Here is a 26,722-nt window from a genome sequence, read left to right as displayed (position 1 = left end):
GTGTGTGTGTGTGTGGTTGTGTGTGTGGGGTGGTGTGTGGTTTGTGTTGTGTGTGTGTGGTGTGTGTGTGTGTGTCTGTGTGGTGTGTGTGTGTGTGTGTGTGTGTCTCTGTGTGTGTGTGTGTGTGTCTGTGTGTGGTGTGTCTCTGTGTGTGTGTGTGTGTGTTCTCTGTGTGTGTGTGTGTGTCTCTGTGTGTGTGTGTCTCTGTGTGTGTGTGTGTGTGTGGTGTCTCTGTGTGTGTGTCTCTGTGTGTGTGTCTTGTGTGTGCCTTTTACTACGTGTCAGAAGCAGGCCACCGTGCATCGTTGGTGGCTGACCTCCGAGGACAGGTGCCTCTGTATCCTTCAGTAGGCGCTCACACTCTTGCAAATAGCCCCTCCGCCAGTTTCCTTGATTTGAGTTAACCAAACAGACAGTTGCCTTGAAACAGAGGAAAAACTCATAAAGCCTGTGTAGCTGTATGCATGATCATCCGCAGGGACTTCGGCATCTCAGGGTGTGTCTTTCCTGTCAGAGACTGACAGGCTACGGTTGCTGGCAATCCCAGTGACGGGGGGACAAAGAAAAACATCCTGGGGGTTTTTGACTGTCCTCACCAGTATTTGTTTACGTAGTTTATGGGAAATACACCAACACTGCGTTACATTTGTAATCCCTCTGTAATTAAATGCGACTTCTCTGATGGCCTTTTGGATTTTGCAGAGGCATTGGTGCGGTGCAGTGCGTAAGCAGATGTGACTGCGTTTAAGAATTTAATGCAGCAGTGTCACGGCTCATTGTAACAGTTCCAGAGACGGAACAGTCGTGCTTCTCATTGTCAAGGAAAGCTCTCCACTATGCCAGTAAGCATTTGAATATTTCAGGTTTGGAATTTTTTCATCCCATTTAAATAGTGTCAGAGATCTTTTACCCATCACGCTCTCCACCAGCCACTGTGCGCACTGTTTGAACACAGGTGATTTGTTTACCTCTTTTATGCGTCACTGTACTCTCCGTTTCCCCCATCTCTCCTCCTTTCCTTCTGTTTTTATTTTGGCTGAAAATTGTGTTGGATTATTTCAACACATTTTCCCTTTATCCCGTTGGAAGCCAGTTTCAAGTGGAGAGGATTACGTTGTTAAATGCGTTTCCTTTTGGTACAAAGCTCCAAAGCCACACACCAGTAAAAAGGGACATTGATAAGAAAATTGTGTCAAGTACACTACCTCACCTCACAACTCACCTCCCCCTCAACATCCTCTCTATTCCATATCCCCCTTCTTTCCTACCCACCATTCTCACCCAGTCAAATAGTTAATTTTCTGTTTTCTATTTGTTGTTGGAAATAAAATTAAAAACAATCTCAAATAAATTTTTTAGGAAGCCTGTGTAACTTTTGAACACCCTTCTTCTTGGTAATATTTTTTACTCACTACTTCTCTCTAGCAGTGCTGCCACCATTGTGAGAGGAAAGGGGAAAAAAACCAACAATGTAATGATTTAGCAATGTTGCAGGAGAGACCGTGACTGAGGGGCAGCCACCTTCTCTTTGTCCTAGAAAGGCAGAAAGTGACATGTAGTAGATTTGGTGTGGTATGTGTAGTCGTGGCAGCAGAGGCATGATATCCAGGAAAGCTGATGTCATTCTCTTTTGAAGCTCATGGAAAGTGAAATCAATACGTATGTATGTTTGTCTGTCTGTGTGTATGTGCATGTACATAATTCTGCCTATTGTTTGTCTTCAGCAAATTCAAGATGAACTTCGACCATTTAAATTCAGCTCTTGTTATTGATGTAAAGGAAATTTAAATTTTTAGTAATCTTTCACACCCAATATTCACCGGTTTGTTTCTCTCTCTTCTGCAGTATAACTTCGTGGGGAGAATTCTTGGCCCTCGGGGACTCACAGCCAAACAGTTGGAAGCAGAGACTGGATGTAAAATCATGGTGCGAGGCAAGAGCTCCATGAGAGACAAGAAGAAGGTAAGCTCATCCGCATTGCAGTGTACCCAGTGTGTTTAATGTCTTTTTATCTCTTTGTAACTGTATTACTCATTAGATAAAAGTCCACTCACATAAATAAAAAAAGCCTTACATTTATTTTAACAGAACACACTAAAGCTCACTTCTTTTCTTTCTCCACAAGGATTTATTCTCTGTCTTGAGATATTACACAATAACGTGAGCCTAGCTGGGACTGTTGTCACACAAAAACATCCCACTAGTCCTGTAGAAACATGAGGCAGACACAAGCTCTGTTGATGCCTGGTGGCTGCATTCTGACATCTGATAGGGTTGTTTGCAAAACGCTGTGCAGTGGAAAGTACAGAACTCGGTAGTAAAGCAGACATCTAAGGCCAGGGGCAGCCTCTATTTCTGGCCCTACTGAGCTGAGGTTGAAGACATAAAAGGCTAATGTTGTGTGTCTATATTTCCTGAGACCCAAGGGGAGAACTTATGTAAAAACCTTTTTGTGCTATTTAACCTGCAAATTGTGCATCTCCACAAAATTTTGCGCAATGTGTTTTGGCCGTAAACAGCCCTGTCACATGGCATTTAAAAATCCAGACTGACAGTTGAAAAATAATGTTGATGAAAGTCAGACTGTGTTTCATGTTGTCATGTATTGAACAAGTATCAGGTCAACCTCGCAGTTGTATGTCTACAAAGTTAAGTTATGGCACATTCTACAGAAACAGCAACTTACACTCATCCTCTAGGGGTTCCAAAGTGTGTCAGATCAGATTTGGTGACGTACTTTGAAGTTACTGTGAGGACAAATTGACAGTTTTGAAAATGGTATTTCAAGCATCTGTGCATGTTTTACCCATGGGCTTCAGTGGTGCTATAATGGCTGCTTTCGGCTGTTTTTTTCTGTTGTTTTTATTTGGTTTTTTTTCTTTCTTCTTCACTGAGTGACACCTTTTTTGGAGTTGCATTTTTGCATTTTTTAAATCTCTCCCCTTCTCCCTTTGTTTGTACCTTCCAGTTGCTCTGATTTGCCAGGCAGTGGTGCTATATTCCATTGCATTTACATCAGGCAGAAGTGCATTTCATCTTCGTATGGGAAACACCTTTTCTACACACGCACACGCGCACAGTGCATCGTATCAGAAAAAGGGTTCATACACACATATGTACGCAGATTTTCAGCTGAGTCATAATCTTAGAAGCTCCAGTTTGCTGCAGGGCCAACATTTTTTTCCCTCCTTTTTTATGGCCTCTCCATTCGTATTTTAATTTCTCTCTTCTTCTCATTTCCCTTGGAGTGCGTTCATTATCACAGAACAAGATGAAGACACTGTGCTATGGTTCTTTCTTTGGAATTAGATCCAGAAGCAGTTAAATGAGAGTGAACACACTCAAGCATGTACAAACCCACACACACACACAGTCACACTCACACTAGAAGTTTGTCTTAGCTCATTACATGAATCTATGATTACCTTCATAATCTCTTACCATCTTAAAACTTAATGATGTGTGCCAGTTTGTTTGGAGGGACCTGTCAAAGGCCCTGTGCAATTACTACCCTAACAAAGGCCCAATACAGTTAAACATTTATACAAAAATATAATTTATTTACTTAGTGTTTTGATATGGGATGACGTCAGGGAATAACCCAATATTTAAAATGTTTCATATGCTACTCCAGTTAAATTATAGTGGAATACGCTGTTCAAGTTTATATATTAACTGTAATGTTTGGTTAAGATGGGGAAAAGATAATGAGGAAACATTTTTTCATTGGTTTTTACATCCCTCACTGCTTCCACTGTCAATAAATCACAAGAATCACTAGTAGGTTTGCTCCCTGTACCCCAAAATCTTTTGGATGGCCCAAGTGTGTCATAACTGTGGCTCAGTCCCAGACAAAGCCTCAGCCGTAGGCTCCGGTCGCTGCATCCTCAACCTCAGTATTTTCAGCTTGATGCCCTGTGGCAGCAGAGGAAGCCGCGGGAGCAGCTTAGCCAGTGTGTTTATTCAGGATCCATTAGCGGCAGCGTTTTTATGCTCTCAATAATTCAGCTGGTTGCTCCCTCCTGGGCCGCACTGCCTGGCGGGGAGTCGGCTCACTGGAGCTATGCGATGGGAGAGAGTCAAGCAGAGACTGAAAGAGAGAGAGAAAGAAGCAGAGTAAAATGAAGAACAATGGTGAGAGAAGAAAAGCAGATCAAGTAGAAAATAAGGAGGAAAGAAGCGGGCGAAAATGTCATACTTTTCAAATATAATGCTTATAATTAGGAATGTCTTGATGACTTTTTTCACTTCCAATCCCTTTCATATGCTTTGTAATTTTATTTTGCTATATATTTTTTTTTAGTACATAATACAGCTTGTATTTGACACCTAGCCTATAATAACCCTGCATTACAGATTTTCTTTGATTGTTTCCTATAACATTTTGTGTGCAAATTATTTTGACTGCTGTCATTTAATTCTTCCCATAAGAACTGTTCAAGCCTGCTGTCACTGAATACTGATATCCCCAATCCTTTTTTGAGATACCCTTTGCTTCGTTAGCCACGGCCAGACAATATATTTTCTCTTTTATTCTATATTTTAAAAAAAGATAAATGAGTATCTACTACTGTAGGTAATTTTGAGCACAAAGATAAACAGTAATTGTTACCTTAACACAAGTCTCAGTCACTGTGGTATAAATAATTTTTAGTCTGAGGATTTTTCTAAATGTTGCCAATTGTAAATACCTATATAGCTTTAAAAAAATTAGAAAGACCTGCAGAAATATTTATAGAATGAAAAATGATGAAATAACCAAACCCACCTGTGTATGTAAGTGGGTGGGACTTTTTAGCTCAAATAATGGGAGACTGAAGTAAGGAAAACAGGATAATAACCTGCCCCAAGACTGCACTTAATACTCTGATCAAACAAGACCAAATTTAAGGTGACGGTGACTGAGTATCCAGAGAAAATACAGGAATGTACTTGCACTTTGAGACTATCAGACATCCTTTTTTTGACATGTTTGTTGAGAGGCCAGGATGGATCACACACTAATTCCATAGAGAGGACTTCGTTTAAGGTGTTTATGACACCACTACATTCAGCCCTCTTCCAGTCTATTTGGAAGGCTGTTCTTTTAACACTCCCCTAAAGGCTGAAGCTTGTATGCTATGTCCTTTTTGGTGATTATTGTCTAATCAGTTGTAAGAAAAAAGGCTCCTGGAGCCTTATTCCAATCAAACTTCACTCATCTAGTGTGGCAGCTGGAGTCCCCCTGGTTTTCACTCTTACAGTCATGCTTAATGCAAAACAACAGCAGGAACAACAGCAATTAAATTACAGGTGCCTTATATCGACCATTGCGCAAGTAGAATAGGGATTTCCCTCCCTTTTGAAAAAACAATTCCCTAATTCTATTTTGGCTATCACGCAGTGTGAGATTACAGTTAGCACCATAGACAGCTGTTGTAGTTTGTCCTTTCAGACTTCCACTTTGAGAAAAGCTCTATGGCAAATTAATTTCTTTCACCTTATAGCTAAGACTGTGGTATCAGCATGGTCACTAGAAGAACAGAATAGACCCCACGCTTGGACCTTTTATTTTCGCCAGCCAATAGATAGTGCCACAGCACAGCTCCCACATTTTAGTGCTTAATAACCAATGTGTGACATTGGCAGTCAGTGTGTTGGACTCGATTTGCCAGTTGGCCCTGCAGCAAGCCCATTTGTTTTGTTTAAAGTTTAAGCTGACTTGTGTTTTTTTTCCCTCATCTTCTGGTTTCTGATTACTTGACCCAGCACAACTGAAAAGTTTGAGTTTACGGGGAGCTACTATGTTCATGAGAAAAACAGAACAATGTACAGGTGTTACTTTTGGTGCCTTGGGAATTATTAGCTGCAAATGGCTTGGAGAGAGACGATGGTTCAGGAGACATGGATGGCAAATAGCACGAGGTGTTGAGGCCCATGCAACATTATTTACTGGAGCTATAATTTTTTTAATATATTTTTTCTGTTACGGTGTGCTGTAATATGGTTTCTTTCTCCTCATCAGCCCTACTTGCCCTCACTTGTCCTTCCATGCCCCTGTAGCTCCCTACTGCACCTGTTTGGTCTGCTGGCATTTAGCCTCAGTTGCATTGACCCCAGTTTGGAGCGTCCTTTAGGATCAAAGGAGAAGGGACTGTTCAGAGCGGCAGAGGCAGAGTTGAAACAGTGCAAATAGTTTTTTAATTTATGAGTGTTAGAGTGCAACATTGCCAGGACAAAAGCGTCATGCCACATAGCCCAAAATCCTGTTGAGGCAGCGATGTGGTATATTAAGTAGGACTGACCTTCAGCCACAACAGCAAGGATTGAAAGCTTTGTGTGTGCAAATGTGCACCCTATTATGTGTCCTTGAGCAATGCAATAAATCGCTTCCAGCTTCAAGGGGGTACCTGGCCCTGTAGTATAACTTCCCTGTGGAAGGGGGCAGACGAAATGACGGTATAAATAGGATCAATAAAGTGATATGTGAACAACCAGATTGAACTGCCACTCTTGTTTTTAGTACAACCTAAAAAAGGGAACAGAGAGTCTGAAGAAAGGCTTCTATTTTTGTGACCTTTTTTGCATGTGGTGTCATCCATGTTGAGAATTGAGGCCTTAAAGTTTATTGGGCTCAGTTCTCAACATGGAACACAACTCTCTATTGAGAGGTGTGAAAGCCAGCAAGCAAACAGGTGCTGTACAGACGATGGAAGTCAGGCAACATAACTGACTAGCAAGTCTTTCCACTCTGATCCTATTCTTAGATATTGTTTCTAGATGCAGTGTCTGTGCTCAATCAATTCATGCTGCATATTTCCCCAAAACTGATTACCCTCTGGTATGTGGTTATTGCCATGCCATTTGATGTCGGCCAGTGTGGACATTCTATGCAAAGGCCTTCCCAGTATTCCCTTTAGCACTCATCTCACCTCCCCTCTCTTTTCTCACCCTCCCACTTTGCGCCCCTCCACCCTCCCTTTCTCGTGTTTGTCATGCTGTCACTTTCTCTCAGAGGGCACACAGTGACCTTGTTCACAGGCAACCATGCTGGTGTGAGCTGCGTGCGTGTGTCTGTGTGTCTGGCTGTCTGTGCACGTCTCTGTTCCCAGTTCTGTTGGCCACAATCCTAACCAAATCAAAATCCCACACACACACATAGACATGTGATCGACTTATCTTTTTGGTTCCCACTTAAAGCAACAATCTGTCAATAAATGTGCATTTATGCATTTACCATGTGCTTTTATACAGTGCCCTGCATACAGAGGCAGCCCTTGTGGCATGTCTGTCCGTGTCCCCTCTAGAAAATGCTGAGTCACCTTCTAGTCCCCATGTCCCCTAATAGGCCATAAGCAAACAGCTATGGTGAAATAATGGCCTGACTGCTGAAACTAGGCCCTCCCCCCTGTGTGGAAAAGGAGAAAACGAGAGTAGAATATTGAACTTTGTGTGTGTGCGTGTGTGCGTGTGTTGTAAAGAGCAGTGCCATGGCAACAGGTCTCTGGAGTAGAAAGAAGGTGGGTGGCACTCAGCTGAAGCTCTAAGCTGTGTGTGTGTGTGTGTGTGTGTGTGTGTGTGTGTGTGTGTGTGTGTGTGTGTGTGTGTGTGTGTGTGTGTGTGTGTGTGTGTGTGTGTGTGTGTGTGTGTGTGTGTGTGTGTGTGTGTGTGTGTAAGCTTCTTCTCCCTCTCATTGAGTGTATTGAAATCATGTCAGGTGGACCCCCTGCAGACCACTGCAATGCATTGTTTGTAATTAGACACCCTCACAGTTGCGCACTACTCACAAATGAGCAGGGATCTGAAGTTGAGGTGGTTTGTATGGGTGGGGGTTAATCCACACAGTGTTAATCAGCAGTCTGTACAAACCTGTACAAGCGGTGAGGCTGTCAAGTACTTGAGACTCTGACCTCCTTTTTGGGAAAGAAATTTTGAAATATTTTTGAGTTACATTCCCTTTGACGTTCCTGTTGTCTTCATAAAATCAAATATTGCCATTGTAACATTATAATCCATTTTTGATGTTTTAATGTGGTGTCACACATCAGAGAATCTGAGGTTAAGTTTTTTTCAGACAACCTAGACCTCAACTCCTCACCTCAGGGAGAAGTAGTCGTCTTTCAAACCGCTGGCTTTCATGGTTGTACAGTGACATGCGATACAACCTCAAAAGCTTTTTAGAGCGCTCTCAGTGTCTGCTCGCTGCATTTACTGTCAGCAGGGCAACCAGAAGAGGGAGGAAAGTAGTTATGCTAAATGGAGAAGCGCTTTTTATTTTATTTTTTTTTGTTTTTTAACTGGAAATGTGAGGGCTACTCCATATTTGTCTCTACATTTCCCATTTTACCTTTTCACAAAAGATTCAGGTGTGACAGGGCTTTTCACGGAGGCACCTGAAAAAACGTTGTGCACCATTTCCCAACCTCAGCTTTCCCAATTCAAATCATGAAACGGCTTCCTATTTAAAAGTGTTGAAAGGCTATCGAGCAGTGATGTTGGTTTTGAATACAGCCCATTTTGCCTTTCAGGTACTGCTAGTGCTACAATTTGGCGCCCTCTGAGTGCTTTGGCGCTGCCTTTTCAGGAGGGAAAACGACTCCCTGAGAGAGCTATTGTTACCTGGACAGCATTGTCCACTCAAACACAAGTCAAAGACAGAGGCACACGCTTGTACACCTTCACACACAATCCTGCGGCGCTTTGAACTATATCCATGTATCATAATTGCATTTCTACTAGTTAAGGTGGTGTGGCTTAGAAAATCCCCATCCATCTTTCTCTGATCCCTCCACCCATCCATCTTTCACTGATATTAATTGCTGCAGGGCTAGCTGTCGTCTTTGTCTCTGTGAAATGAGGGATCTATTAAAGAAGGGTGTCCTTTCAAAGTTAAAGCTAAATAGCTGACTAAAGGGCCGCTCCTGTCATCCTGCTTCTCTTCACAGGGCCCCGTCGTCCTCTGTGTATGCCTGCCTCTCGCCTCCGCTTCCTCTGATATGCCGTGTTACTGCACTAGTGCTCCAACACACCCACACTGTCACATTCACTCACCGTCTCTTTCGCTCTCCCTCTATCTCTGTCCAGGAGGAGCAGAACAGAGGAAAGCCAAACTGGGAACACCTAAACGAAGACCTTCATGTCCTGATCACAGTGGAAGATTCACAGGCCAGAGCTGAGCTCAAGATGAGGAGAGCAGTGGAGGAGGTCAAGAAGCTCCTCGTACCTGCCGTGAGTACATGCCACACACAAGCTCTTATACACACATCATGCACACAGTGGTAGCTGCCTATGGCCTAATAAGCTATTTAGTGCTACCCACAAGTAATGTCGTTTGAGTTTCCAGGGAAGTTGGTCATGTTTATCGCTGATTTAGTAGTGCTGAGAAAGGCCTTTCTATGCTCAACAATCTTGGTCCAAACAACAGGATAATGGGGGTACATATGGCACACCACCTCTATCCTACTGTTAGCATCCTGTTTACTGCCATATATAGACCAGGAGAACAGGTTGGCTGTACCCCCAGTGGAGTGGAAAAACATAGCTAGCTGCACACACCTCCTGTGACTGCCACATTTCATCTCCGCTTCCCTTCTGCCCTAACTTCCTCATACACTGTGCCACTGGTGATGGCTGCTGGTAGATCTTTGGCATGAGATGTGTATTTATCAGTGGTGACCAGGTGGACAGGGCAGCTGATGGCACAGGTTTGCCATCGGGTGGCAGTGCACAGGGCTTGGTGGTCTGCGGAAATAGGGCCAGCCAATGCAAGGCTAAAGAAGAGATTAATTTGAATTATAATGCTGTTAAGCTGGTTTTCTTCATGCACTTTGTCCCGTAAAAGCAGAATTATGTTTAGACTTGTGCTTCATTTACATTATTTCACTTTAAGAGGAACAAACGCGCCAGAGCGATATTTGCCCTAGTTATAGCTACGTTACAATTTATCAGCTTATATATTTTTTTTCAGTAGCAGCATTATGAAACTTTCTGCAACCACTGAGCATGTCACACCCCAAGGATAATGACCCCCTCTAATTATAAACAAATACACAAAGAGTAGAAGAGGGCAGGAAGACTGAAAACTGACATTGTGGAATGATAACACATATATATATGCACATCGTCTTGCGGCCTACCTGGGCAACGTGTGTGCACTGAAAAGGGTCTGTTCATCGACAATATAAGAGCAATACATACACCTTTCACTACCGTTTCAATGTCTGTATCTGTAGAATATGTCACAGACATGAAAAAAAAAAATCTCATGGTTCTGTTTCAAAATAAAAGCTCTCTGGCGTTTCCGTGGACAGAATCCATTCATACATGTTAACAAGACTTTTATGGTATGGTATTTATCAAAGGCAAATTCATTATAGAAAGATAGGGCTGGCAGCAGCAGCTCCACAGCAGCCACGCAGCTTACTTGCTGTGTATAGTGTATACCAGGCACAGCTGTACAGTGCTGTGTCACGCACTGCTCAGGTTGACAGTGTAAACCAGGGCTAAGAGTTCACCCCCCAATTCTGCTAGCACCCTCCTTCTCAGCACATTTGTAAAAAATGCATCAGAGACCTGCACAGGACAGCACAGTCTGCTAGGATTAGTTATTAAAAGCATATTCACAGCTGTTTTTAAACATTTCTGTGTGGTAAGAGCTAGACTAGTGGTTGTGTTGTAGCTAAGCTAATGGCTCAGAGAGGCTAACACTCTGGTGTGTGTGTGTGAGTGAGTGAGTGTGTGAGTGGTGAGTGAAGTATCATCAAGGGAAATGATGAACCATTGTGCCAAAATAAAAAAAAATACTAAGTAGAGAGTCCTGCAATGATGCAATCAATGTCATGATGTAAATAAGTCCCAAGCAGTCACCTCTATGTCGGCATTGGCCTTGCACGGTTCCAGGTGATTTAAAACTGCAGATTGCGTGTTGACCCATTGTCAACCTACGAAATGGCAGTTTTCATAAGATGAGAATATCAGTATGAACACCAGCATTAATGTGTTTCATCACAATACAGTCATATAATTTAGTTGTGTGGAATACTTCTTTAATCTGAACCCTCATGTCTGAATAGAGTAAACTGTATCTGATCACACAGACATTATTATTATTATTATTATTATTATTATTATTATTATTATTATTATTGGATTTAAAAGCTGACAAAAGGTGCCATCATGCTATGGTCTCCTGTCTAGTATGATCGTTCTCCCTGTCTGTCTCTGCCGTGCCTCAGCCCAGCCTGACAATGTGGAAAGCACTTCAATTCATGTGCTCTTGTCTAAGGATTGCTTGTCTCTATTCAGCCTCCCTGTCACTTCTTTAGGCAGTTTCACTTTCAGATCTCCACAGCCTGTATGTACACGCAGGATGTTGATACATTTCTACAAGTGGCAAAGTTGTAAAGAGTAATGCAGAACCCGTCATCAGCGTTCATCTGAATGGAGTGCCACAGAAACTCACTTTTCTAGAAATCTTTATGGATTTTGCAGCCTGACAAGTGCATTAAAGATGGTCTGTTAATTCAGTACCCGAACCATTTGTCGGGTTAAGGAGAGGCTCTCCTCTTTTTATTTCTCAAATGGAAGAAAAGCAGCTTCAAGCTCTTTTGAGACACTAATGAAATCTTTCTCATAAAAAGTTTCACTCTACCCTTAATTCAAATAAGAGCTTTATAGATCTAATTAATGACCCATTGCAGTCCACCGGAGGCCATTTTTCCTTCAAGCAGGGCATCTTTTGTTCATTTAAATGTAATGAAAAGATCCTTCAAATAGATAGACATTGTGTGTTTTGTTTTCCTTTTTTTTCCACCTATAAATGCTTTGATTCTCAAGGCATAAAAATTCCATGACATCTCTTCCAATGAAATTTGTCATAACCTTGTTTTGTAATTTCAAAATACCAATGGCACATTTGTCTCCTCTGTTAAAGATATATTCCAAATATTAAAGCTTACTTCTCTGAAGCATATTTTCAATTAATATTTCATTTGAACACATCTATCTTGTATCAATATCTGATTAATTTGTATTGACCAAAGAAATGAACCAAGTGTAGGTTGCTGTTACATTAGGGGACGGACTCTTAATGCACTTTACCTCAATGGCCTGACACTGGCCTAGGCTATGACAAATTTAAATGTCATTGGAAGAGATGTCGTTTCGGTATGGCAGGTAAAAGTGTCCAGTAGTCCTTGGGCCACTATAATTTCTTCATGTCATTGCATGCATGTACATGCACACGTTATGAGTGGGTGGGCAATAGGATTGGCTGGCAGTGATGCCCTTTATCATGCTAAACTAGATTGGATTAAAGTATGGACACGCAGGGCATGCATTGTTCTAATGAAGGGCATCTTTTCCACATTTGGCAGCGTAAAATTGCCTTTATTAAATCGCACAGGAAACAAAATGAGGTCATGCTTTTTATTCCCTTTCAAGGAACAGGCTTTACTTGTCATGGGGGAGGACCTAGCTGCAGTGAGTGAACAAAGAGGGAGAATTAAGTGATAACCAAAATGTTGTTTTGTCTGCAAACTTGGTGGTAAATTGAACTTGAAGGCCTTATAATGATAGTTTTGTTTTTAAGTAATCTTATAATTGACATGCTTGGAATTAGGAGCCATGATGTCTACCATGGAAAAACCTATACTTAACCAGCAAAGCTAAACTCACAGTAATGTAACAACTAATAGTGTTTATTATTATGGCGAGAGAATTATAGATTAAATATTGTTTTGCATTAATGTAAATAACAATATGCACTTATTACACTTTCATTCATTTTTCATAAAATTTTACCTTCTGATGTAAACGCTATTAAGACATGAACGTTTTTTTGTCCATGTCTGAAACCGACAGCCGAGCAAATATTGAATATTGTGTAACGCCCTGGTTGCTCCTTACTGATTGATTGACAGTTGGAAAAGGGTCCTGGTGGGATGTGTTTAAGGTTTACACTTGTTCCACTTTGCCCTCAGCATTGCTCTTTTGCTCCCTAGTTCTATGAACTCTTCAACTCTCCATGAACTGGGAGCAGGGGAACATCGGCGAGATGAGACAGAGGGAGGGAGGGAGAGAAATGGGTGGGAGAACTTGATTGAGCTACTCTTTCAAGTGTGGATTTACTCCACTGATCCTGCTCTAGTATATACACACACACACACACACAGACACACACACAGACACACACACATGGATACACATGCCCAGAAAAATACTTCAACATGCATGCACGTACACACACATACACACCGACTGAAATTCTCCGCTCATCCCTTGAGTCCTTGGTTAAGGCCCTCAAACGGAGCCGGCAGCAGAGCCCCAGTGCACTTTAGGTAACCTCGACTCAGATACTTGCCGAGCTGTATGCATAAACCCTGACAGGCCCATTCCACTTCACCTTTCTGCCCCTAAAAGAGCTGGAGAGCAATAATGATTGACCTGTAGGCAGATATTATCTTGTGATTTTCAGCTGAGCCTGGCTAGTTGTGAGAGAGACTGAAAATCTGACTTGTGTATATGCCATCATTATATACTGTAGACTGATGTTGCCATTACAAATAAATCAGCTCCCAGCTAAACAGACACTCGCCTTAGTTCAAATCCTTCTAAATTACCCCATATGTCATTAATGATCTTCTGCTGACTATTACTCCCCATGTCAAACAAAGCTTGGATTGGGAACACAGAATTTCTGCTGTTGTGTAATAGGAATTGGCCTGGCAACACACACATAACCATACTCCTTTGTATCAAGCTGGCCTTTGCCTTTAGAGCAGTTTTAATGCAGTCCTCATTAAAAGGCCAAACATGTAACACGGGATACAGCAGAGGCACGGACAGAAAACACTATTAATTGGGTTAATCAACACAGAATCACTTGAGGCAGGTACGCACACCACTGCTGTGCTCCTCTACATGGGAGGACCTTTGTGCAACACGTTTAACACACTCTTTTTACTTTTGACAATTGGTCAATGATTGGGATGTGGCCACATGTAGAACATTCACCACAAGTGTATAGGGTCTATAGATTTACTTTTTAATCATCAACAATCATGTTCGATGGAGAAATTAATGGGGTAAGAAAGAAGAAGAAAAAAATGTGGGTATCTTTTGCGTCTCTACAGTCTGATAAGAACCTGACAAGCTGGCTACCTTTTTTCTTTTTTGTGAAGGTGAAAAGAAGTGCCATGATCACTAAGTATGATCGCTTATTTATCACCTTTCTGTAGGAAGACATTATCAGATGTGACCATAGATATTTGACACTATGCTTGTGTCCTTATGCACATGTAGCTCTGATTGACTGTTTTTGTGTGTCTGTTTATGCACACATGTGCTCATTTGTGTGTGTCATTTACAGGTGTGTGCACTCCACATTGTTATGGATATAATAAACTGTCATTGGTCCCCTCAGGTCACAGCACTAGTTGAAGGGCTTATGGGTAAATTGACAGACAGCCAGACAATTGGACAGGGCCATCTGAGACCAGACAAAGGCCTTGTCCTTAGGTAACCCTTGGTGCTTTCCCCCAAATACACTTTTTCCTATTAGATATTAGGAGTGTTAGCAGTGTTTTCTTTTTGGGATAAATTAAGGATCCCTTATATTTTTATTATGCTGAACTTTCTACACTCAAGTCAAACATAGACGTCAGAATCATATTCTGTCATAGGTTTAATACACATCTTCATACTTCATATGCTTTCAGTTTAGAGATTCCTTAAACCATTCTGAGTTTCTCTTTTTGTGATAAAATTGTCCGGGTGCAATTTTTTTCGACCCATTGCATTATTTTCAGTTATAATCTCGCTGATTGAGAAAATAAACTATAAAAGTGTGCTGCATTTAACTGCAAGTTGCACTGTAAAATTCTTAAGCAGGCTAAATCCCTAAATGTAAATGTAAACACGTTACCTTGGAAACAACTCCCCAATACAGCACCTCATGCCTTGTGAGAGATCAAACTGTTATGCTCTGAAGTTGGCTACATACAGAATTGTTACTCTGGTGAGAAGTCTGTTGATTCTGGTCTTTTGGGAATATTATTATTTGATCTGCAGGGACTGATTTAAAGAAAATAATTTTTTGATCTCATGAGAGGTTGGTTGTATAAGGACAGTCCTGTACACGTTATAGTGAGAACTGAAGTAACACTTTGCTATTTAAAATGTGTGAGATTGGCTGATAAAAGTAGCTCGAGACAGTGCTATCTACACTGCTCTACATTTGATTCAGTGCGGTGATGGCTGGCACTGGCTGCAAGGATCCTATAGCACATTAGGTGAGGTAGCAGAGTAGTCTTGAATCTCTTACCATACATGCAGACACACACTTACAGAGCACCTGAGAAGCAGGAAGGTTAGGTTTGAAAGGAGAACAGCACACAGAGAAAGAAAGAGCTAGTTGGCACAGGGGCACTTTGGCCCTGGAGAGCCAAGTGCATGTCTCCCTGAATGAAACTGTCATTGCCGAGAACAAAGTGAGCAGCAGCCTGAGCAGATCAGCGGCCTCGAGCACTACTCTCTATTTGCAGCACGGTGGGAACCCAGTCCTGCTCTCTTGCTCCAGCTTAGTGCTCCCTCTTGTACTCCATCTCTTCACTTTTCCCTCCATTGTTCTCTTGCCCCCCCCTTTTTTTAAGTTCTATTTTTGATTATTTTTCTTTTAGTTCCAGTTCTAGTCCACATTATGGCAATTATTAGATGATTTCATTGCTCTACTTTCCTTTTTCCATTTTTATAAATGCCTTGGCAGAGGATAGCGCTCTCCATCAGCTGCCATGTTTGGCTCACCAGTCTGATTGTAGTCCTTTTAGGCCAAGACAAGTTTCTCTTTTGGGCAAACCTGTACGCCCGTTCCTTTGTTCTTATTCCTTTCTTTAGCTCCCCTGAGTCTTGTGTCGCTCCTCATTGCTCTTTCTCTCTTTTCTCTACTCATCCTCTCTCTCTGCTATGGACCACCTTTGAGGAAGCACATACAGTAGATGGTGTTTTTGTAAAAGCCAGACAGATGGACCTTAATGGACGCCAAGTTTGGCGATCTGCGGGGTGTTGTGTCTGTACTCGCCAGTATGCATCCGGCTTGGCAGAGTGATACAATGGCAGCACCACCAGAACCACTCAGACAGGAAAGGCACAGGCACAGAAAGAAGATGATGCAGAACGAGCAGAGCTAGATTTAAACAGTGGAAGTCTGTTCTAGGCAGCAGTGTATGGACTTTGCAATCAATAAACACCTCTTTTTGTTTTTCTTTCCCTCTTCCTAGCTCTCACTCTCTCCTCCTCTCTCTCTGTCAGCAGTGTCTGACAAATGAGTACAAAACACCATCTGGCTGCATCCATCCATGTGTGCTTCTCCAATTAATGATGTTTATTCTCTGTTAGGCCTACCTATCACTACCATTCTCTTCTTATTTACTCTTAATCTACCCCCACACACACACACACACACACACACACACACACACACACACACACACACACCCTCTGTCATGCATAATATCCAGCCATATCCACACGTATCATTGTAAGTGGTGCATGCCTTTGACTGTGCTTGATCTGCATCTAAAGGCATCAGTCCGCAACAGCCATTGTGTCAGTTATACTGTAAATATTTTTGAAATATTTGATATATATATTAAATATTTTAATATTTGATATAAATATAATAATTTTGAAATATTTGATATATATATATATATATATATAAAAAAAATATATATATATATATATATATATATATATATATATATATATATATTAAATATTTTTGAAATATTTGATATATATATATATATATATATATATATAAATAAAATATTTTTGAAATATTTGATATATATATATATATATATATTAAATATTTTTGAAATATTTTATATATATTTTGAAATATTTGATATATATATAGAAATTGGAAACTGCAACTTTATGTTCATGGTATGTGGGAGATGATGTGTCATTGGGTCCTGAAAGGAAGAAAAGTTAAGGTGTGATGAAACTAGCTTGTGTATTGCTATCATCCCTGTAAACTAGCTACAATGCCTGCAGTAGAGTTGCAGAGTAAAGGCACACACGCTGCACTACGTAATAATGGCTATATCCAGTCTTGTCCCATGTCCTTTATGTTTGTTCGTGTGAATGACAAAAGTAGGTATTATTTCACTATGCCAGCCAGCTCAAGTAGGCTTAGAGGCATTGCAGGCTGGCAGTAGGTGGATAGTTTTAGTCAACCTGGCAGCCTCTCTGTCCCTGTAGGCTGTTATTACCTTCATCAGGCTAATGAAGGAGCTGGATTGGATCATATTAACCTACTGATCTCCACCTCCCAGGACACCACAGTTACAACAGGCTGGACTGCACTGTTCACTGCTCTCATTATATATGTGTGTGCGCAAGAGAATGGTGAGCCCATCCCACCTGCACGTAGACACTGCATCTCCCACATGAATGTTAATCATCTTTTTAATTGGCTTCCTTGACTTGGTGACCCCTACTTGAGACGGCAAGACTGCATCACTCCTCCTTCAATGCTGCTATGCTGTTTTCTTACTTTGCCTGTTGTGTGTGTGTGTGTCTGTCTGTGTGAGTGTGTAATCTTTAAGCTCTCATTCACTCTCAAAAAGAGTTTGCAGCAGGCCTAGAGGCAGTGTGACCTTTGACTCCCAGCCATCCTCTGGTCCTCCACTTTCATCATTATCCGTCTTCACATCCTCACTCTCTTTGTACTCATTTATCCAGCCTTTTGGTCCTCATATGCCCTGCTAATACATTTGAGACAGGTACTTCACAGACACCTACTGAGACCCTGTAACCAGGAGTGCAGAGGAGAGCAAACACTAAAACCGTGTGATGTATAAATCACCTCTGATTAATGATCTGGAGGTGATAAGTGGGTAATTGGAATTGACCACTTAAACCGTTTTACCACAGGAAACAGATGTGGCTTTTCAAACACTTACGCCAATAATGATTTTTATTGCCTGTCATTTGATTGGTTCGTATGTGAGAAGTGACCATGACTGTCCACGTCAGGTGAAAGAGTATTTACTCACCCATGCTCGCAGATATTTATACATCCCCTGCTAACAGGCTTTTTTCGTGAACTTCTTGATTACACAAATACCTTGCAAGCTTCAGGTCCACCATCCATTCTTCAGCTATACTCCAAAACAAAAATAAAATGTTTAATTCCTCCAGCCTGAATGTTGGCATTAACTTCAAACACCTGAAAGGCAGGCTCAGGCAAGACCCTGACTGGCATCCCAGTATGGACTGGGTTGGAAATAAACACACATGCAACGAATCACATCATAAACACATCACACACAATTATTGGCAGAAGCATCTGGGAGCTATTTTTACCTGGGCCATACCTCTGTACCTTTTTGAAAGAGGAAGAGAATCTCTTTGTATTTACTAGCTCTGAAATGTGCAAGAAGGGAAACCTCCATCCTGCTCTTCTTTAGTAAGTCACATTAAAAGACCAGGGTGGGTGGCATACTATTCTATATTTAACTTATTTAGTTTGCATTTTTTTTATTTTCTCTTTTCTACCACCAAATATGTGAACACATGTTTCTCAGTTTAGTTTGTTTGTCTACCTACAGTATCTGACCAAGTAAAGGTGTACACTTATTCCCTTGTGCTATTTTTCTTTCTTCTCTGTTTTTCCCATGCTTTCTTTCTACCCATCTTTCCCCACCCTCTGTTTCTCCTCAGTGCCTCTCCTTTCTCTTTCCTTGTTTTTCTATGTTGTGTATTTGCCCTCTCTCTTGCCGTCCACTGTTCTCTGCTGCTCTCTTTCTCTCTCTGGGTGATTAAGGGGACAAGCCATTCACCACTCTCTTCCATTACTGTATCTGTAGTGGCCCGAAGGCCACCACATCCTGTTAACAACACATGGGTTACAAAGCACAGAACAGACACTAGCTATCTGTCTCAACTATGCCACAAAAAGGACAGAGTCACTGATGCATTATAAAACTGTAAAGATGTTTTTTTTTTTTTCAATAGATTGTGTGGAGAGGATATGCTACAAAAAGTCTCTGTTACTTGTTTGGACCAAATTTTATGATTCCCAAGATGCACACTTCCCTCCAGTCTAAGCCTTTTATTGCTATACTACATACGGTAATTTTTTGAGCTTCTTTCCATGTGTGCCAAACATGGTCTGGTCTTCGCCCAAGGTTCCCTCCCCTGCCATCCCTCCCCTCCACATCTCCATCTGCCCATCCCTCCGCGTCTCTAGCTCTATGGCTCTCCTGTGGGGTAGACAGGTGGTTCTAGCCCTAAAGAAACCATAGTCCTGCAGGGAACAACCTGCCTGAGCCTGGCCACCTTCACTAGTCTTGTCCTCATCCTCTTTAATTTCCTGGCCCTATGACCGAAAGGCAGGCAGACTTCTTCAGCCAATCTCAGTCTGGAGAGGCCGCTTTGCCTCCTAATATGTAGCTTTAAAAAATCTAGAAAAACAATATATATAGCAGGCGTGATCAGATAAAGTTATATGCCTGCTACATAAATGCTAATTATCATCAGATAACAATTTAAAGCATCCAAACAAAGAAAAATTTAATTGCTTGTGTATGTGCATCGCTCCAGGGCCAGACCTATAGTGTGCTCATTAGTTGTTGTGGGGTTTGTGTTTCTGAAATGTGTGCTTGCACACACATGGTGACATAAGAACAAGAAAAGAGGCAGTGTGACTTTGAATTCCACTCTGCCTGCTGTTTCCTTCATCATCAGGAGTCTGCTCACGGAGCCAGCCACAGGAAATGGTAAAAAGTCTGAAGCAGGGAAAAGATTCAGATTGCAATAACATTTGTGCTGAATGGCATCTTTCATCCTCCTTCCTCACCTTTTCTCACTTGTTTTATCCCTCTTCATTCACAGACTTACTGGTGTGGACAATTGGGGATGAAAGGAAGCACAGTAACATGCATATGCATTGCTACTCTCATGTACAATTGTAAATTAAATAAAAGTAAATTATATGTAACTTACCACTGTAAGCTTCACCTTCTACCATGCTGTTCCTGCATGAGACACATGAGTGTTAAGTCCAGCTGAAAATATAATGAGAGCAGTGAACAGTGCACTCCAGCCTGTTGTAACTGTGGCATCCTATGGAACCAATTTAGTATAGATGGATATATTTTCGATCCATCAAATTCTTAACAGTGATTGATGGATCAGCAATTAATCACAATCACTAACACACATAGTTTAACAAGCCTAAATGTCAGGCTAAAGTGAAGAAGACTGGTGCCAAGTCATTTCTTGACAGCGATAGCTCTGTGTCCTCAGGTTTGGAAATGCGTTATCCATGGTCCTGAACCAAACCTCAGCCTCATCACGCCGCAATTAGCACTTTCTCTCTTACACTCTCTCTTGAGTTCTTCCTTCTCTTATTTCTCCTTGAAACATCATCCTGTTGCTAATCCATCTCTTTCATTTCTTTCCTCTTAGGGGAATTAGTCCTGTTTCTTCTCTTGTCTCATTCATTTAGATTTTTAAGTCGGCCAAGATCCCTATTGAAAGTGCATTCTATGTACACAGGCCCTCTGCACCACTTACAAAATTGCTTTGCCCACTTGTACTGTCCTTTTAATTTCAGTTCACACACATACACATGCACTTGTGGGTCCCTAACCACCCAGGCCTCTTACATAATTGTAAAATAACCTCTTTCCTAATCCACCTGGTTGTGCTAGGCTCCTCCAGGGTTTTTTTTCAAGTGTCCTAATACAGTACGCAGGAAAAGGAGGCAAGTAACAAGGCAGGCTGAGAGGCCTGGGCAGTTTTAATCTGCCCTGGTCCTCTGGTGGCAAGGAGAAGGGACCCTGCAAGCCCCTAGCCAATCTCTCTGCCTCTCTTTGAAGGTCTCCTTAATCCCCTTACAGAGGGGCAAGGAAATGCAGATGTGTGTGTGTATGTGTGTGGATATTTTCATGTGTGCGTATGCCTGTGGGTGGATGTTAGGGGAGCTACGGTTAGGACCCTGTATCTCCAAAGGTCCAATGCTGATTGAGACTTGTGCACATCTCCATCACTCTGTCTCTCACTTTATACATTGTCCAACCATAGTAGTTCCCCAGGGACTTTACCAGGGCCATGCTTCAACATCTGCAAAGTGGGACTACACACACACGCACGCACATACGCACACAAACACAGTGCTTTCATCTCTGCAGCGACTGTGTCCCTGTGTTTAGCCAGGAAAATAGGATTGTGTAGAGCTCAGCGTTTAGAGAGCCCAAAGGCCGCCCGTCAAATTCAGCTTCTACAGTCTGTGATGCCTCGCTTTGCCAGCCGTCGCTCAAGTCATTTCAAACTCCATTCTCTCAGTCCCACCAGCCAACTCTGGACTGATGGCTTTGCCTCCCCCATTGTGTCTCGAGTAGAAGCTTTACTTCTGTTTTTTTTTTTTTTATATCTCACTTGGGTTCATTTGCCTTGTTTATCACAGTCCCTTTCTTTTTTTTTCTTTTTCACACTGTTATTCTTTGTTAGTAGTGATGTTTGCAATACTTTACTTGCTGACTAGTTTTCCCATGGTGGAACTTGGGTTCTGTTCAGTGTGGCACAGCAAAACTAAAACCAAAACATTTATTTTTCTGTTCAAAAAGCTCTGTTGAAATCCCAGTGTTTTTTTTCTTGGCAGAGAAGGCAAGAACATCTGTAACACTATCATACTAAGAAAAGAAAATGTCCTTTAGAGCAATGCATTGTGGGGGATTTATACAGAGTTGACATGATTCTGCAGGCTAGTCAGTGATCCAAATCATCAAAACAAGAAAGTAAACGTTGTCTTTTGGTTACATGGTAATATATACTTTTGCATTGTAGAGAAGAGTCCCTTTCTTGTGAATTAATTGAACTCCCAGATCTGTCCCATAATCAGTTTTGCATTTTCACATGGTTGATGTGAGTAATTAGATAAGTATGGAGGATGACTGAATTGAAGCTTCTACCTTTCTATAGATTGACAGTTGAAGCTTTGTACATTTGCATGGAGCCAGATAAGCCAAGGACAATTGAGTCCGGTGTCTTTTAAAAATAGCTAGTTAAAAAATGGTGTTCCCGGACTGACTGCATATGTCCAAGTAGATCCATCCAAAGGGTCCCGAGGTTTGAATCCTTGCAAGTACTTAGATCCCTGTTTTATGAGAAGGCACTAGTGATCAGCTCTGAGTCAGGATCTCTGAATGATGCAAATCCCCTAGCAGTATTTAAAGCTCCCAAATCATCCCTGGCCAAATCCCTTCAAGATATTCCCTGCTCGATTGGATGGCATTAAAGGATCGCAGCGACAGAACAATACACCGTCTGGCAGGCCAGTGGAAAGAGGGATAAAGGGACGAGAGGAGAGGGAAAGTGGAAGGAGAAATTGAATAGAAGTGGTTGAATAAGGTAGAGATTGAGGGTGCAAATTGGGAATATGGGCTGGGAGAACAGAGGAAGGAGAGGGAATTTTATTGGGAGGCAGGGAACACAGGATGAAGAGAATGGGACAGGAAAAGCAGACAGCTGTTTGTTTGGCTGTACAACATGGTGGGACTGAATGATCCCTCCTGCTCTTAGCCTGTAACATCATCTGTTTGTCAAAGCCGTTGCAGGCCAAAAAGCTTTAATAATATACCTAAATCTAGTTGTTAAATCTGTATATATTTTTCTAGGTTATTTATATGAAGTTTAATCCGCTCTTAATGCTGTTATGATACATGAAATACCAGCCCATTTTCTAAGGATAAACAAGAATTTCCACACAGATTTTCCCCTTGTACTATTGCAAATGCTTTTGATGGGAGAGAAAAACTGTTTTTTTTTTTCTTTCTTTCAGTTCTAGAGAGTGCAGTGAGACATATTTGAAAACATATTTCCTTTCCTTCTCTCTTTTTCCTCTCCTGTCTGTGGCCCTGAGTCTTTGTATGTGTGTGTCAGTTGATATTGATGGTGCTAGCACAGAGCACCAGGACTGCCCACTTTACTCTCCTCCAGCACAGTAAAAGACTGTTCTAAGCCCCACAGATCCAAGAGCCAGTGCCAGGGCCCAGACCATGCCGGCCACCCATACTTATTTTGCATGTAACAGATAACCCCAGAGAAGCTGTGGGAGTAATCTCGGCTCACCGATTTAAATAAATATTTCTCTGCAACATATAGTAACACCATGAGCACCCACCAACGCTACATCATTCAGAACAGAGGCAGCACTTTTACTCTGAAACCTTGGCACTTGTGAGCTTTGTTATGATGCAGAAAGTGAAGTGTTTAACAGAAGAGTTAGTTCCTGACTTTGTAATGTGCCACAACTGTACATCAGTAAGCTGTGTGATTGACAGTAATGGGGCGGAGCAGCCGTGATGTGTTTGTAATAATCTGACTGGAGTCAGGTTCACTTCTATGCTAATGAGCTAGTGTGTTGGTGGTTTAGCATGACTAATGGCGCACATCGCTAACAGAGCTGTCTGGGAGTGAGGAAGGGAGCAAAGGAGAAATAAAGAGGCTTTACGGGAGTGTTGTGAAGGTAAAAGACAGTCAGAGAGGAGAGTTGCAGGAGATTGCGTTGTTAGTCTTTGGGGAAAAAGAAAATACAGTTGAGGCCTGATTCCCTTGGCAGATATGTTCACAAAAGCCGAGGAGCAAGGCAGAGGAAAGAAAATTGCCTTTGAAAATGCAGCAGTGAATTTGCGAAAGGACATGCAGCACTTACTCCAACATACTCTTTAAATGTGCTTTTTATGAAAGAGAAATGGAAAAAGGTTATGCGTTTTTTGTGTAACACTTTGTTTGGTTTCTGCAGTTGACTGATACATAGTCTTGACATTGAAATGTGAACAGGGTTTAATGTGTTTTGTGTGTGTGTGTGTGTGTGTGTGTGTGTGTGTGTGTGTGTGTGTGTGTGTGTGTGTGTGTGTGTGTGTGTGTGTGTGTGTGTGTGTGTGTGTGTGTGTGTGTGTGTGTGTGTGTGTGTGTGTGTGTGTGTTTTTTACTGGAGTAGTTGTTTGATTTATAGTCGTGCCTATAAAAAGATGGGAATAAGGTTTGCTGCACATGTTTTTCTTTCCTACCCTAATCCAGATTCCAAGTTTGCTTTGGTTGACTTGAATTCATTAAACTTTCTTGTTACTTATTTATTTTGTATGGAGATGTTTTGAAGCTTGCTACAAGTGCTCATTCCTTCCTCTTCTCTAACTGTCCGCTTCTGGAGAGTGTGGAATTGTTGATAAGTCGTCTTGGCAGCGCGGCGAGAGTAATCATTTTCCTCCAGATGTTAGAGTTTGGGAAGGAACCAAAAGGGAGGTGAGAGAAGGAGGGGAATGGGAGACAAACCAGCTGCCGCCACTACCAGTTCCACCCCTCCACATGAAGTCATCTACTCCTCCCTCCCTGAGGCTCCCAATACCACCTCCTCCACTCCACTCTTCTGGATTTGTTTCCCCCTCCCCTCTCATTCTCACTTCTGCACATTCTGCCTCTCTCTGTATCCCAGGAGGCAGCCAGGGCAGGCTGTGTTTACTGCTGAGGTAATTGGAGTAGTTTGGAGAGAGCCTGACCCTGGCCCTGCTAAGGCCCAAGATGTGTGTGTGTGTGTGTGTGTGTGTGTGTGTGTGTGTGTGTGTGTGTGTGTGTGTGTGTGTGTGTGTGTGTGTGCGTGTGTGTGTGTGTGTGTGTGTGTTTTTTTACACACATGTGTGCATACGCCTGTTTGTGATGACTGGCAGTGAGGCCAGGGAAGGAAAGCAGGCCTTAGCCAGTGTCAGCCCACTAGGGAACAGACAAATTGGTTTTCACTACGCTGTCTGTCTTTTCTTGTCTCATATTCTCCAGCTATCCCTTTCTTCTTCCTGCATATCTCTCCACCAACTCAAAGACAATCATTCACGCTTTCCCTTGTACTTGCTCTGCAGTGCTTTTTTCTCCTCCTGGTACTCTTTTGTTCCACCTCTCTTTCTATCTCTCTCTCTCTATGCTCATCATTTCATCTCTCCGAGCTGAGCTCTGATCTGAGCTGCATTGACGGTGACTCTTGCCAGATATGAGCAAAAACTCCCCCTCAGTTGCAGCAGTAGACATGAGCAAATTCATCCAACCTAATCCAGGCGCCTGTTGTGTTTATCTGTGGGTGAGATGGATAGGAAAGGGCCTGGAGTCGGGTGTTAGGGGCAGAGTGAGGTTTCTGCCCTATAAAGCCGAGGCCACTCATCTGTTGCGTATTGTCTTCCACTTGCACATACAGAACGTAGTATTGAACATGAACCCTGTTGTCTGTAACAATTGCCATTAGCTACAGTTTGTATTCATCAACATAGGAATATAAGCTTTGATCAGGGGAGAGGCACAAGAGTGAAGCATGACAGCGATTTAGCATGCATCTAGTGACCTCATCGCCGGGTTGTCAGGTAGTGGCAGTGGGACACGGTTCACCTACTTTAGCTCATCACACTCCCGTCTCCCTCCTCCCTGTTTTCCCTCCTTCCCTCATCCCTCTGTCTTGCTCCTCCCTGATAGCTTTTACCGCTCTGCTGATTTCACAAATAGGCCTCATTGATTGAATCTGATTCTTGTGGATAGAGCAGCTTTATTGAGTGGTTTTTTCGCTGATGGACAGGAGTGTGTGGGTGGGTGGGTGCGTGTGTGTGTGTGTTACGTGCGTGCATGTTAGGGATGATAAAGGAAAACTTCCTCTCCTCATCCCTCTCGTTCTATAATCCAGCAGCTATTCCTCTCCAAGGAATTCTAGCAGCGAGATCATTACAGGCACACACATGCAACACGCTCACACACACAGTCCTAGGGAGGGCTGCGTCTGAGTGAATGCTTTATTATGGGTGGTGCATGCTGACTGAGGTGTCTGTTAATTGTGGCGACACCTTGAGCAAGGCAACATTAAACCGCTCTCCCTGGCTGTTCATCAAACATTCATCTAAGATGTGCTTCTGAGGTAGGAAGCTGGCCTTGTACACCTTGGGCTGCAATCTAGTGGCGTCACCAGCATTATCTTTTGGTCTCTCCTGATCTCGCAGCTACCGTCTGCAGCCATTTTGGATCTGCCATGTTACTTGTTGAGCAGCTCAAATCAGGGCGCTAGCACTGCCAACACTTCCCAAACATCCACACTACAGAGAAAATAAACGGAGAAAAATAGGGAAAACGTTCCAGTAGGGAATTTGTATTTTGATGGGGAAAAATGAGCTTGTTTCAGATGTGAAACAGAAATGATCTGTCGGGGTTTGGGGGCTTTAGCTAACAAACTGTGTTAGTGAGAAGATGGAGCTATATCAGCGGCACTCCACTGGGGATACACACATTTCACACACAGCAGTGCACACCTCATCCAAACAGCAGCATCTGTGATTTTCCCCTTTCGCTGCCCTCTATTTTGTCTCTCTCCTCTCAACAGGCAGTGTGCCACCTAGGCAGAGTTGGATGGATGGTGGCACCCTCTTGCCCTGCGCCCATTTAACCCCCACAACCATGCAGATCCATCACCATCCAACACACACACACATAAGCAGCCCTTACACTCATATCCCAGCATGTCTCTGTTCTGAGCTGCAGCATGATGCCTAGCTCCCTCCTCTTGTGAGAGACCAACCCCCCAAATGTTCTCATTATTGAGTTTAAATTTTAAAAGGTCGCAAAGTATTTAAATGTAGCTACAAAGGAACCAAGGATCTGTGGTTCTCCAGTTTAAACTCATGCTGTTAGAATACGCTTTACTCACATG

The 26,722-nt window shown here is 42.3% G+C and overlaps 1 protein-coding gene across 6 annotated transcripts in view; it reads left to right on the top strand.

Annotated features, from left to right (window-relative positions):
* Window positions 1-26,722, top strand: part of qkia (QKI, KH domain containing, RNA binding a) — a 78,571-nt gene that overhangs the window by 37,396 nt on the left and 14,453 nt on the right. For all 6 annotated transcript variants that reach the window (XM_051385757.1, XM_051385724.1, XM_051385735.1 and 3 more), the window contains exons 3-4: window positions 1,846-1,962; window positions 9,064-9,207. In XM_051385757.1, coding sequence (XP_051241717.1) covers window positions 1,846-1,962; window positions 9,064-9,207 — 261 coding nt within the window. The remainder of the gene's footprint in view (window positions 1-1,845; window positions 1,963-9,063; window positions 9,208-26,722) is intronic.

Source organism: Dicentrarchus labrax, unplaced genomic scaffold, assembly GCF_905237075.1.
Source record: "Dicentrarchus labrax unplaced genomic scaffold, dlabrax2021, whole genome shotgun sequence".
NCBI lineage: Eukaryota > Metazoa > Chordata > Actinopteri > Moronidae > Dicentrarchus > Dicentrarchus labrax.
Note: the sequence above shows the minus strand (reverse complement) of the source record. Positions and strands in the feature narration are given on the sequence as shown.